The 14,711-nt window shown below is 39.4% G+C and overlaps 1 protein-coding gene and 1 pseudogene across 4 annotated transcripts in view; one reads left to right on the forward strand and one right to left on the reverse strand.

Annotated features, from left to right (window-relative positions):
• The window catches only part of HEPACAM2 (HEPACAM family member 2), a 56,042-nt gene that overhangs the window by 18,779 nt on the left and 22,552 nt on the right, over nucleotides 1-14,711 (forward strand). For all 4 annotated transcript variants that reach the window (XM_013963130.2, XM_013963131.2, XM_013963132.1 and 1 more), the window contains one exon: nucleotides 13,932-14,228. In XM_013963130.2, the coding sequence (XP_013818584.1) occupies nucleotides 13,932-14,228 (297 nt within the window). The remainder of the gene's footprint in view (nucleotides 1-13,931; nucleotides 14,229-14,711) is intronic.
• Nucleotides 7,985-8,771, reverse strand: LOC102182374 (annotated as a pseudogene).

The raw sequence follows: 14,711 nt of genomic DNA on the forward strand, positions 1-14,711 counted from the left end.
ATTTTATTCCATTGATCTATATTTCTGTCTTTGTGTCAATACCATACTGTCTTGATGACTGTGTCTTTGTAGTAGAGCCTGAAGTCAGGCAAGTTGATTCCTCTAGTTCCATTCTTCTTTCTCAAGATTGCTTTGGCTATTTGAGGTTTTTTGTATTTCCATACAAATCTTGAAATTATTTGTTCTAGTTCTGTGAAAAATATGGCTCGTAGCTTGATAGGGAGTGCATTGAATTTGTAGATTGCTTTGGGTGGTATACTCATTTTCACTATATTGATTCTTCCAATCCATGAACATGGTATATTTCTCCATCTATTAGTGTCCTCTTTGATTTCTTTCACCAGTGTTTTATAGTTTTCTATATATAGGTCTTTAGTTTCTCTAGGTAGATGTATTCCTAAGTATTTTATTCTTTTTGTTGCAATGGTGAATGGAATTGTTTCCTTAATTTCTCTTTCTATTTTCTCATTATTAGTGTATAGGAATGCAAGGGATTTCTGTGTGTTGATTTTATATCCTGCAACTTTACTGTATTCACTGATTAGCTCTAGTAATTTTCTGGTGGAGTTTTTAGGGTTTTCTATGTAGAGGATCTTGTCATCTGCAAACAGTGAGAGTTTTACTTCTTGTTTTCCAATTTGGATTCCTTTTATTTCTTTTTCTGCTCTGATTGCTGTGGCCAAAACTTCCAGAACTATATTGAATAGTAGTGGTGAAAGTGGGCACCCTTGTCTTGTTCCTGACTTTAGGGGAAATGCTTTCAATTTTTCACCATTGAGGATAATGTTTGCTGTGGGTTTGTCATATATAGCTTTTATTATGTTGAGGTATGTTCCTTCTATTCCTGCTTTCTGGAGAGTTTTTATCATAAATGGATGTTGAATTTTGTCAAAGGCCTTCTCTGCATCTATTGAGATAATCATATGGCTTTTATTTTTCAATTTGTTAATGTGGTGAATTACATTGATTGATTTGCGGATATTGAAGAATCCTTGCATCCCTGGGATAAAGCCCAGTTGGTCATGGTGTATGATCTTATGTGAGATTTTATGTGTAAAGAAGGCAGTGAGTGGCACATAGGAAAAACCCAATAATATTAGCTAGTTTTCTTTTCCTCTTTTTTTTGTATTTTCATTTGGAGCCCAAACTACGCTGATATAATTGGCAACATGACATCAAGAAATTATGGAAAACCTGGGTAATTTAGAAGATACCTTCAAAGAGAATGCTGAAAGAATACTTTGGAAAGAACTTTCTTCCCCAGAAATTACCATTATTTAACACATTTCATTTTTCTACATGAAAATATTTCCTTTACATGAATCCTTTGTATCTTACCATGTATGTATCTGTCTCTGAACTTTAGCTATAAATTTAAATGAAAAATTCCTGGGGAAAATTTCATAAGTAATTACAGATACATGAAAATGTCATTTGCATGGTCTTGAAATACACTTTTGTTTTGCTATATAGTTTACTTTAATCTGACAAAGTAAAAATATTGAATAAGATCTTTGTTTCAACATGTGCATGTTCACGCCCTAATCTTATAATTATCACAGAAAATGGTGTTACACAGTGTGTTAAGTATTTAAATGGAGGGAAAACCATAATCACTGATAAAGGCTTTAAACTCCTAAATTTCCTTTCCTTTCCTGTGTTATTTGAAAGAATTAGAATATCCCCATTTGAATAAGTTCGGATTTTATAGAACATATCTTTTATTTATAGACCGAACTTTCTTCTTTGCATTCTTTTTAGACATAATCTATGCAAACCTCTAGTCAAGGCTATGGTTTTTCCAGTAGTCATGTATGGATATGAGAGTTGGACTGTGAAGAAGGCTGAGCGCCAAAAAATTGATGTGTTTGAACTGTGGTGTTGGAGAAGACTCTTGAGAGTCCCTTGGACTACAAGGAGATCCAACCAGTCCATTCTGAAGGAGACCAACCCTGGTATTTCTTTAGAAGGAATGACGCTAAAGCTGAAACTCCAGTACTTTGGCCACCTCATGCGAAGAGTTGACTCACTGGAAAAGACTCTGATGCTGGGAGGGATTAGGGGCAGGAGGAGAAGGGGATGACTGAAGATGAGATGGCTTGATGGCATCACTGACTCAATGGATGTGAATCTGAGTGAACTCTGGGAGCTGGTGATGGACAGAGAGGCCTGGTGTGCTGCAATTCACGGGGTCGCAGAGAGTCGGACATGACTGAGCGACTGAACTGAACTGATGCAAACCTCACAGAGAAATGCCTGTCTTGAGTAAAGACTAATGGCAGGTAGTTGAAAGAAGAACGTTTAGAAAATTTTGCCATATGAGTTCCACTTATACATTGTGAGGATGAATTACCTAGATGATTTTTAAAAGATTTTTTTTTACCCTTACTATGTAGTAATTTTGAATAGTGTTAACATCTTCTTGATTATTTTGCATTTGAATGCAAAAACTTTCACTGGGTCAACATCTCATCTTCTTGACCTTCACTTATTCATTCATTCATTCATTTATTCACTCATTCACTCATGGTTTGACTTGATTAAAAAAATCAAACACCATGGTCTTCTTTGTGCTAAGCCATTTACTACCTATCTTATACCCCTTCATAATTCACAGCCTTGTCATGGCAAAAGGGCATGTATAACTCACTGAACCTAGGAGCCATGCCGTGCAGGGCCACCCAAGATGGATGGATCATATTGAAGAGTTTTGACAAAATGTGGTCCAGTGGAGGAGGAAATGGGAAACCATTCACCTATTCTTGTTGGGAGAACCCTATGAACAATTTGAAAAGGCAAAAAGATATGACCCTGGGGATGAGCTCCCCAGTTTGGAAGTTGTTCAATATGCTATTAGGGGAAGAGTGGAAGGCAATTACTAATAACTCCAGAAAATATGAAGCAGCTGGGCCAAAGCAGAAACAACACTCAGTTGTGGATGTGTCTGGTGGTGAAAGTAAACTCCAATGCTATAAAGAACAATATTGCATAGGAACCTGGAATGGTAGGTGCATGAATCAAGGTAAACTGGATGTGGTCAAGCTGAAGATGGCAGGATTGAACACAGACCTCTTAGGAATCAGTGAACTAAAATGGACAGGAATGAGTGAATTTAATTCAGATGACCATTATATCTACTACTGTGGGCAAGAATCCCTTTAGAAGAAATGGAGTACCCTTCATAGTCAGCAAAAGAGTCTGAAATACAGTACTTGGGTGCAATCTCAAAAATGACACAATGAACTTGGTTTGTTTCCAAGGCAAACCATTCAACATCACAGTAATCCAAGTCATCCAATGTAATCCAAGTAATCCAATGCCCCAACCACTGATGCTAAGAAAGCTGGAGTTTAATGGTTCTATGAAGACCTACAACATCTAGAACTAGTACCAAAAAAAGATGTCCTTTTCATCATAGGGGATAGCAATGCAAAAGTAGGAAGTCAAGAGATACTTGAAGTAACAGACAAGTTTGACTTTGGAGTACAAAATGAAGCAGAACAAAGGCTAAGAAGAATTTTGCCAAGAGAACACACTAGTCATAGCAAACACCCTCTTCCAATAACACAAGACATGACTCTATGCATGGACATCACTAGATGGTCAATATTGAAATCAGATTGATTATATTCTTTGCAGCCGAAGATGGAGAAGCTCTATACAGTCAGCAAAAACAAGACCAGGAGCTGACTGTGGCTCAGATGTGAGCTCTTTATTGCAAAATTGAGGCTTAAATTGAAGAAAGTAGGGAAAACCACTAGGCCATTCAAGTATGATCTAAATCAAGTCCCTTGTTGTTATACACTGGAGGTGACTGATAGATTCAAGGGGTTAGATCTAATAGACAGAGTGGCTGAAGAACTATGGATGGAGTTTCATAACATTATACAGGAGGCAGTGACCAAAACCATCCCAAAGAAAAGAAATGCAAGAAGGCAAAGTGGTTGTCTGAGGCTTTACAAATAGCTGAGGAAAGAAAAAAATTAAAAGGCCAGGAAGAAAGAGAAAGATATATCCAACTGAATGCAGAGTTCCAGAGAATAGCAAGGAGAGATAAGAAGGCCTTCTTAAATGAACAATGCAAAGAAACAGTAAAATGGGAAAGACTAGAGATCTCTTCAAGAAAACTAGAGGTACCAAGGGAACATATCATGCAAAGATGGGCACAATAAAGGACAGGAATGTTAAGAACCTAACAGAAGCAGAAGAGATTAAGAAGAGGTGGCGAGAATACACAGAAGAACTGTACGAAAAAGGTCTTAATGACCCGGATAACCACGATGATGTGGTCCCTCACCTAGATCCAGACATCCTGCAGTGTGAAGTCAAGTGGACCTTAGGCAGCAATACTACAAACAAAGTTAGCTGAGGTAATGGAATTACAGCTGAGTTGTTTAAAATCCTAAAAGATGATATTAAAGTTCTGCATGCAATATGTCAGCAAATTTGAAAAATTCAGCAGTAGCCAGCAGACTAGAAAAGGTCAGTTTTCATTCCAATTCCAAAGAAGTGAAGTGGCAAAGATTGTTCAAACTACCATACAACTGCGTTTATTTCACAGACTAGCCAGTTTATGCTCAAAATCCTTCAGGCTAGGCTTCAGCAGTACATGAACTGAGAACTTCCAGAGGTATGAGCTGGGTTTAGAAAAGGCAGAGGAAGCAGAGACCAAAATGCCAATGTTCGCTGAATCAGAGAAAGCAAGAGAATTTCTGAAAAACATCTACTTCTGCTTCATTGACTACATAAAGCCTTTGAGTGTGTGAATCACAACAAACTGTGGAAAATTCTTAAAGAGATGGGAGTACCAGACCACCTTACCTGTCTCCTGTGAAACCTGTATGTGGGTCAAGAAACAACAATTAGAACTGGACATGTAACAACAGACTGGTTCAAAACTGGGAAAGGAATATGTCAAGGCTGTATTTTATCACCTTGCTCATTTAACTTCTATGCAGTATACATCATGCAAAATTCCAGGCTGGATGAATCTCAAGCTGGAATCAAGATTGCTCGGAGAAATATCAACACCCTCACATACGCAGATTATACCACTCTAATGGCATAAAATGAAGAGGTACTAAACAGCCTCTTGATTAGGGTGAAAGCAGAAAGTGAAAAAACTGGCTTGAAAATCAACATTTAAAAAACTAAGATAGCAACATCTGGTCCCACCACGTCATGGCAAATAGAAAGGGAAAAAGTAGAAGCAGTGACAAATATTTTTTTTCCTTGGTCTCCAACATTACTTCGGACGGTGATTGCAGCCATGAAATCCAAAGATGCTTGCTTCTTGGAAGGAAAACTATGACAAACCTAGACAACATACTAAAAGGCAGAGTCATCACTTTGCCAACAAAGGTCCACATAGTCAAAGCTATGGTTTTTCCAGTAGTCATGTATGGATGCAAGTTGGACCATAAAGAAGGCTGGGCACCGAAGAGTTGATGCTTTCAAATTGTGGTCCTGGAGAAGACTCTGGAGAGTCTCTTGGACTCAGTCTCAACCAGTCAATCCTAAAGGAAATTAACCCTGAATATTCCTTGAAAGGATTGATGCTGGGGTGAAGCTCCAGTACTGTGGCCACCTGACTCGAAGATCCAACTCATTGGAAAAGACCTTGTGGCTTGGAAAGATTGAAGACAAAAGGAGAAGGGAGCAGCAGAGGATGAGATGGTTGGATAGCATCACTGATTCAGTGGATATGAATTTGAGCAAACTCTGGGAGATAGTGGAGAAGGCAATGGCAACTCACTCCAGTACTATTGCCTGGAAAATCCCATGGACGGAGGAGCCTGGTAGGCTGCAGTCCATGGGGTCATGAAGAGTTGAACATGACTGAGCGACTTCACTTTCACTTTTCACTTTCATGCATTGGAGAAGGAAATGCCAGTGTTCTTGCCTGGAGAATCCCAGGGATGGAGGAGCCTGGTAGGCTGCCATCTGTGGGGTCGCACAGAGTCAGACCCGACTGAAGCGACTTAGCAGCAGCAGCAGCAGCAGCTGGGAGACAGTGAAGAACAGAGGAGACTGGCATGCTGCAATCAGACTTAGTGACTGAAAAACAACAACCTATCATATAACATATAGAAACACAACACATGTTCATTATTTTTTCCATAAAATCACTACGTTAGCCATATTTTGGTTTGGGTCTTTAAGAATTAAATAAAATATGTAAGCTGAAATCTGTCATTTATCTTACTGATACGGCATCACCATGCTTATAATCTTTATCATTTAATGGAAACCATTCTCACTTTCCTTCCTTCACCTATTTACACCCGTCACAATCTCATCTTCTTCAGAAAGGCTCACCTGCCCCTCATCTTGTCTCACCCCCTCAGCATCCCTAAGAGGTTTGCTGTGCACCTTCAGCACCCCATTCCTATCTCTCCACAGCACTCACTTTCCTTTAGCCTCTTCCACTCATAAGCATCTCAGGAAAAAGTGGGAGCTCTGTGTTATTCACCTTTGTATCCCTAAGGCAATACTTGGCACAGATTAAGAACCCAACAGAGGCCAAAGATTGTTTAAACTACCATACATCTGGTAGGTTGTAGCCTACTTATGTCACAGGCTAGCCAGGTTATGCTTAAAATCCTTCAGGCTAGGCTTCAACAGTATGTGAACCATGAACTTCCAGATGTTCAAGCTGGATTTAGAAAAGGCAGAGGAACCAGAGATCAAATTGCTACTATCCACTGGATCATCAGAAAAGTAAGAGAGTTCCAGAAAAACATGTACTTCTGCTTTATTGACTATGCCAAAGCTTTTGACTGTGTGGGTCACAGCAGACTGTGGAGGATTCTTCAAGAGATGGGAATACCAGACCACCTGACCTGCCCCTCAGAAATCTGTATGCAGGTCAAGAAGCAACAGTTAGAACTGGACATGGAACCACAGACTGGTTCCAAATCAGGAAAGGAGTATGTCAAGGCTGTATATTGTCACCCTGCTTATTTAACTTATATGCAGAGTACATCATGCAAAATGCTGGACTGGATGAAGCACAAGCTGGAATCAAGATTGCTAGGAGAAATATCAATAACCTCAGATATGCAGCTGACATCACCCTTATGGCAGAAAGCGAAGAAGAAGTAAAGAGCCTCTTGATGACAGTGAAAGAAGGGAGTGAAAAAGTTGGCTTAAAACTCAACATTCAGAAAATGAAGATCATGGCATCTGGTCCCATCACTTCATGGCAAATAGAAGGGGAAACAATGGAAGCAGTGACAGACTTTATTTTTGGGCTCCAAAATCACTGCAGATGGTGATTGCAGCCATGAAATTAAAAGGTGCTTGCTCCTTGGAAGAAAAGTTATGTCCAACCTAGACAGCACATTAAAAAGCAGAGACATTGCTTTGCCAACAAAGATCTGTCTAATCAAAGCTACAGTTTTTCCAGTTGTCATGTATGGATGTGAGAGTTGGACCATAAAGAAAGCTGAGCACCAAAGAATTGATGCTTTTAAACTGTGATGTTGGAGAAGACTCTTGAGCGTCCCTTGGACAGCAAGGAGATCCAACCAGTCCATTCTAAAGGAGATCAGTCCTGAATATTCATTGGAAGGACTGATGCTGAAGCTGAAACTCCAATACTTTGGCCATCTGATGCAAAAAACTCACTTGTTGGAAAAGACCCTGATGCTGGGAAAGATTGAAGGTGGGAGGAGAAGGGAACGACAGAGGATGAGATGGTTGGATGGCATCACCGACTCAATGGACATGAGTTTCAGTAAACTCTGGGAGTTGGTGATGGATGGGGAGGCCTGGCATGCTGCAGTCAATGGGATCACAAAGAGTTGGGCATGACTGAGTGACTGAACTGAATAGTATCTTAAGATAAACTGCCTTTGAATGGGAGCTTTCTTTCCAGTTCTTTGAAGTCTACAAGACATATCTAGAAAATTTTCTACTGTGGAAAATGAAGACTGCTTAAATCGAATGGAGGGCAGGGGAGGGCCTGTGGTTTTCTTTTTTATTAATTGCTGTAACACTGTCCTTCAGGCAGCTGAGGGAATTTCATATTCTCTTTAGACATCATTAGACGCTGAAGTTCTTGCAGGACAACTTTGACACTATACGAATTGTGCCATTTTGCTAACACTGATATGGTTCTTGGGTCCGCCACTCCATTAGAACTATTAACTCCATTCTTATTAATTTTTGTTACAAATCTTACAAAGGGGGGTGCTTCTAGGTATTTAGGTACACATTCTATTTTAAGTTTGTATATTCATTTTTTATAAATTGTTCTTGGAGGCCCAATTATCATCCTTGTCCATCTTGAGTCATGTCTTCATCATCTTATAGACCCCAGCTAACTGTGCCATCTCCTTTCTGGCCTTCTTCGAGTTCTTCCAACAGTCAGAAATTGCGAGGGACTTTTGCTCATGCAAAAAATTGCTATAAGTTGTCGTACCTCAAGCTTGCTGCTTACAAAACTATCTATATTGTCGAGGACAACCAGAAGGAAGAGGCACGTGGTTCATTATCTGTGAAGTGACGACTAAACCAGGGCTAGGTGACGGAACCTACAACCAGCACAAGATGCTCACACAGTGAGACACATGGGAATGAGACCAGCTAAGAGACTCCAGGTTCTCATCTGCCAGCTCCAGCTCTTTCTGGGGAACACTCTTGAATGCAATGGAAGACCATAACCTCCACCACCCATTGTGAAATGTTCATAAGAGGACTGTGTGTATGAGGCTGCTCCAACATATGCGGATTTAAAATGTAACGGGCTTACTCTTCTGGCACTCCATTTTTGGTTAACTGTCAGGGTAGCCTGTGGGATGCTGGATCAGAGGAAAGACCTGGCTGCCAAGGGCTACCAGGGCCTGCAATCCTGGCCAAGGCAGGAGGAAGTAACCTGTCATAACACGAGCATCCTGAGAATTCTGGTGGGTTTTTCACAGTTCCACCCTCTAAGATCTATGCAGAAATCACACAACAGACCCCTTAGCCAGTGGGGCATCCTCTCAGTCACCCCTCAGGATCCTGTTTCTTTCTCTCATTCTTCCTCGGGGGCTTCTCTGAAGTCAGGACCAAAAGGACATCCCCAAGTCTCCTCCCCCTGCTCAGACACCCAGCATCCAAGAAAGGACTTCCGTCGATTTGGGGATGCCTCCTCGTCCTCTAGGGGAGCCCTCGATGTCGTCTAAAGAACCACCAGCCCCTGACTCCTCCGGAGTGGCTCTGGCCTCACCCCTTGCCTGCTCCAGCCATTTTGCAGCACTGCACGGCTGGGCCCTTCCTCTCAACAGGGCCCTCACGCTGCCTTCCATTTGCTTTTGTTTGTTTTTTCTGACCTTTAGCAAAGTTCCTCAATAATGTAGTAAATGTGATATTTCAATATTCCCCCAAAGAGGCCCACATCATAATTTAGAATTTCAGCATGAATCACCTCTTCTGTTTTCTTGAGGTGCTGTTTCTATGACAATTTCCTTCACAAAAACAAAATGCTTTTCATTTTGGCAGAAAAATGAAAGTCAAGAGTGACAGTGTATTGTTGAGGTTATGATGTCACAATCCAGTGTTGGCCTTGGTGGAATACAGTGTCAAGCCAGTAATACAGGCGGGTATCTACTTGCAGTTCATGAAATGTGTATGCCCATCTGTGTTGTAAATTATAACCCAGTAACCACGGCATTTTGTGTACAACATATGGCACTGCTCATGGGAAAGTGCTCTAAGTGATAAATATGAAAGAAAAAAGGGTCATTCACAGTAAATACTTACCATCTGCTCCCAAACAGGATGACAAGCAGCATCATGATGGAAATTTAGGTTCTGTTCCCACCCAGCCATAAATTGTTAAACAGAACAGATGATATATGATTTTACAAGTCACTTAGTAAACACCCATTCCTGAGGCAAAGGTTTCATTTCTAGTGAGAGTTCTCTGCCAAGGGCAAGAAACTGAACCACAGTCAAAATAGAATTATCCATCTGTTTTCATCTTCAATGTCAGAGGCCACACTGGTTGAATCACTCAAATATCCTCAGTTGGATTGCTCATGCTATGAATAATATGTTAGGCTGCATTTCAGAGTAAACAATGGTCAGCTTGCCATGGTAATGAAGAAGGAAACAGCATCATCGTGTAGTCAGAAGAAAGTAGATTGTAAGCAGTATGTAGAATGTGATAGATAGATAGATCAGTCTATGTGTGTGCGTGAGAGAGAGAGAGAGATGGTGGGTAAAGAAAGAAGACTTAGGACTTTCCTGCTTAAGAATCTGTCTGCTGATGCAGGGGACACAGGTTTGATCCCTGGTCCAGGAAGATACCACATGCCACACAGCAACTAAGCCCATTTGCCACAACTACTGAAGCCCACTCCCTTGAGCCTGAACTCTGCAACAAGAGAAGCCACTGAAATGAGAAGCCTGGGCACTGCAACTAGAGAATAGCTCCCACTCATCGCAACTAAAGAAAGCCCATGTGCAGCAGCAAAGACCCACTGGGCCAAAAAGAATAAATAAATAATTTTTTAAAAACAAAGGGAAAAAGACTTAAAGATCATACCCTGAAATATGGATGTTCGTTCTCTGAGATGAAAACAAATGAGTTTTCATCTTCATGCCTCTCTGGAATTTTAGGATTTTCTGCAGTGGAATGTATTTCTTATAAAATCAGGTAAAATATGCTGAATTTTAATGAGTCATATCAGAAGCAAGGAACTTAAATTCATTAAAGTGTTAAGTTCCGAGAACTGAAAGAGGTGCTTGTGTGGGGACTGAGGAAGTTTGAGATGGTTGATGCTAACTCTGAGGAGCCAGATATAGCAGATAATTAAGACAGACGGAAAAGATTATGCTAATCATGAAATCCAATAAATGAGGAAGTAGAAAAATCAAAATAAAAATGAATATAGGGAAGATGAATAAGGACAATCAGATTCCTTTCTTTAGAAACATGTTTTACTTGAAACTAGAGAGATTATTAAATTAGATAATCAACCTTATTCACCAGCCTTCACTTTAAATTACTATGGGCTTCCTCTGCAAATCAAACCCGTTCTCCAAAATGGAAGAATTACTGCTTTTAAGAATATGCCATTATGTTGTGAGAAAGTAAAAGTATTAGTCATTCAGTCATGTCTGAATCTTTGCAACCTCATGAACTGTAGCCCGCCAGGCTCCTCTGTCCATGGAATTCTCCAGGCAAGAATACTGGAGTGGGTTCCCATTCCCTTCTCCAAGGGATCTTCCCGATCCCAGGATCAAACTCAGGTCTCCTGCATTGCAGGTGAACTCTTTGCTACATGAACCACCAGGGAAGCAGTCCTACAGTGATTCCAAATGGAAAGTTCCCAAAGAAGTTTCGAGTAACGTCAGCAAATTTTGAAAGCAATCTTTATCATCATCATGTGTGTTCTCAAACGACTTGTTTTTATACTCATATCCTATAAACTCTGAAAACAAGTAGAAAGACAAACTTGTAGTGAGTGACCACACTTCTCTTTTTCAAGCCTTCCTTGCTCTGCTCTCAGAAATGCTCTCAGGCGTCAGTCTTTGTGACAGACTGGGGTCTTCTGCTATTCCAAACCTCTGTTGATTCCTCCCATTGGTTTCCTATGATGTGAACCATAACCAATGTCCACCAGACAGTGACCTTTGGTTCCCTAATATTCTGTCAGTGCTGTCAACTTGAGGGGACCTTGCTGCTGCGCTGGAGCTGAGATAATAGCAGCAGGAACCGTGTATACAGCACCTAACACGTCAATTCTCCTCACAGTGCCTAGAACAGTATCATGCATGCAGGAGCATCTCAGTATTGATTTTGATTGAATGAATGAAAACAACTTTTCATCCCCATTACACAACTAACTATTCAATGGTTTTGCAACACACAATTCTAAAACAGAGATTTTCCCCTGAGACTGTATCACAGCATGAAATGAGAAAACAGTGAGTTCTAGTACAGTCCCAGGAACGGAGCATTCATTTCTCTGCACTTGAATCCTCCATCTCCAGTTCCTGGTTACTTTGAATTTGAAGGTACTTCTATGTTTGCTTTCTAAAAGCAGGATCATCTCATGTATATATATTAATATAAATCTATAGTTTTCCTTCAGATGCCTCTGTGTCATTAGGAAGCGGATATGTGTAAAGTGTATGTCTTCTGGCTAAATACAATTTACTGCTATGTACCTTCACCGTCTGTTGTATCTTAAGAAATTTGTCTCCCCAGTGGTAGGTTGGTCAGAAAATGCTGGCATAATGGAGAACCACTCTGGGAATCGGCAGATTTTGAGGTTGACTTGCCAGTATTTAAAGTAACAAGCCTGTCATGAATCATGGCATTTCAAAGATACCAAGATTGGCATCCCATCACCTAGTCAATCTTTTTATAGCAAAGGTGAGGAAAGTGAGACCCCAAAAGCTTAAGTGGCTTTTGAAGAACATTTTGCTAATCATTGAAAAAGTCAGAATTTAACCTAGAAATCCTACTCTCTAATCACCATATTGTGTTATTCCACACAATGAGAGATGAGCAGGTGTTGCTTTTTCAAAAATTAGAACATTTGAGATTAGGTTATTTCTAAGCAAACCATCAATAACCTTATCCAGTTTATAAATTCCTTGAGAGTAGGAACTGTGTCTTATACATTTTTTATCACTCACGTATTAAATATATTATAGAGCACTTAGTATCTCTGAAACAAGTATTTTTTGATTGACTACTTGATTAACTGAGTACAGAATTAATATGTATTTAGACAATAATTTATTTTACAACAAATAATACAGTTAGGAAAACAGACACTGTTTTGAAAAAGAAAGTTACACAACTTGGCAGTTTATTTTGGAGAGGTAATATGGATAATTAAGTACCTATATTTTAGAATCCTAGGTCTGCTATTTAATAGCTTTGTGACCATGGGAAAATTAAATTTTAAATATCTCTTCCTTCATTTTATAATGGGAATAACAATTACCTCATATGGTTGCTTTAAAGATTAAATGTGGTTGTCTGCATAAGTACTTAAAGTGCCTTCAGATGGCAAATAGCCAACAAATACTGGTTATGATCAGCTAAATTATAAGCACATTAATACCTAAACCTTAAAGTTTTTAGAATATAAGTCAGGATATAACTGAATGAGAAAAACCTGTCTAGCTGGGGAATATTTTTTTTTAATCTGTCTTATTTGTTCTCTGAAGAAATCAATGGAAAATGTGTCTTAATCTGCAGACAATTTGGTGCCATAGAAACAGCAACCTGCTCCAGGAATATTGCTGTGTAAGGAAAAATCACCATGGGATAGTGATGATTAAGTAGTTTATTGATGAGAATGAACATGTATTTTTTTCCAAATGGAATCTAAGCTTAGCTTGTAGGGAGGAATTTTTAAATTTTTTTAAACTCTTAAAATGTCATGAAAATATGGAATACTCCTGTACTTTTTTGCATAAATTTGTGCTCCATGTAAAACAAAGTAACTTTTAAATATTTGCATCAACTGTCCCAGCACTTAGAAGAAAAACAGATAATACTCAAAGAAAAGTTGTCAAAGAGAAAGTAGAAGCCATAATCTATTTTAAAATTACTTTTAAGTACAGCTGCAGTTTCAGAAAAATGGAACTTGTCTAACAAGCTTATAGATTTATCTATACATGACTCGAAAGCTTAGCACCACAATTATGATAACAATGTCTGTAAAATTATATCCTAAGTTTCAAGGCTTTCACTGTTTCTGACAAGTTCAATCACATCTCAAATGACTTCCTTTTCCATGGATATCAGAATAAAACACTTTATGTCCTTATTGTTTACTGGGAGTCTAAATGAGGACCTAATTGCCCAAGTTTACATGAAGACTTTCACGAAAATAAAATGGTGCTAAACTCTCCCAAACTCAATAACTATATTGTGATTATTTATGTCACCCCTATATTTCTCTTTTCAATTAATGTAGACGGACCTTATGGACTTCGAGTTAATTCTGATAGAGGGCTAAAAGTAGGGGAAGTGTTCACTGTGGATATTGGAGAAGCCATCTTGTTTGATTGTTCTGCTGACTCTTATCCTCCCAACACCTACTCCTGGATCCAGAGGACAAACAATGCCACATATGTCATTAAGCATGGGCCTCGCTTGGAAGTTGCATCCGAGAAAATAGCCCAGAAGACAACTGACTATATGTGCTGTGCTTACAACAACATAACTGGAAGGCGAGATGAAACTCACTTCACCATCATCATCACTTCTGTAGGTAAGTGGAACGTAAAAGGCAGGGATCCGATGAAACCCAAATGCATGTTAGCCTTGCTCTGCTCCTATTTTATACTTGTGTGGAAGAAAATATCATTATGTGTATCATGTATTGTAGGAAACTCTTTTTTGAGTTAACTAAGCCATGGTTTCTAACAGCCAAAGAAAAAAAACCCAAAGAATAGTGGAGAGAGAAATCAGTTGCTAGCTCTGAGGGGCTATAAAGAAAAAGAGAATTCAGTACAATCCTTCTAAATGTGCATTCTTGCTTTCCTGATTTTACAAACAGGAATAAAAGAGAAGCAGATTACTCATTTATAAAAGTTTATATATACTGTTGCATTAAGTCAGACGAAACACACCTCCGTGAATTAGAAATATGATTTCCCTACCATCTGGCTTCCTTCTCACTGTCCTTCATGGGATTCCCTTCTTCTCTCACCATATGAAACCTGAAGTCTGTGGGATTTAGCAACAGGGGTCT

This window comes from Capra hircus, chromosome 4 (genome assembly GCF_001704415.2).
Source record: "Capra hircus breed San Clemente chromosome 4, ASM170441v1, whole genome shotgun sequence".
Lineage (NCBI taxonomy): Eukaryota > Metazoa > Chordata > Mammalia > Artiodactyla > Bovidae > Capra > Capra hircus.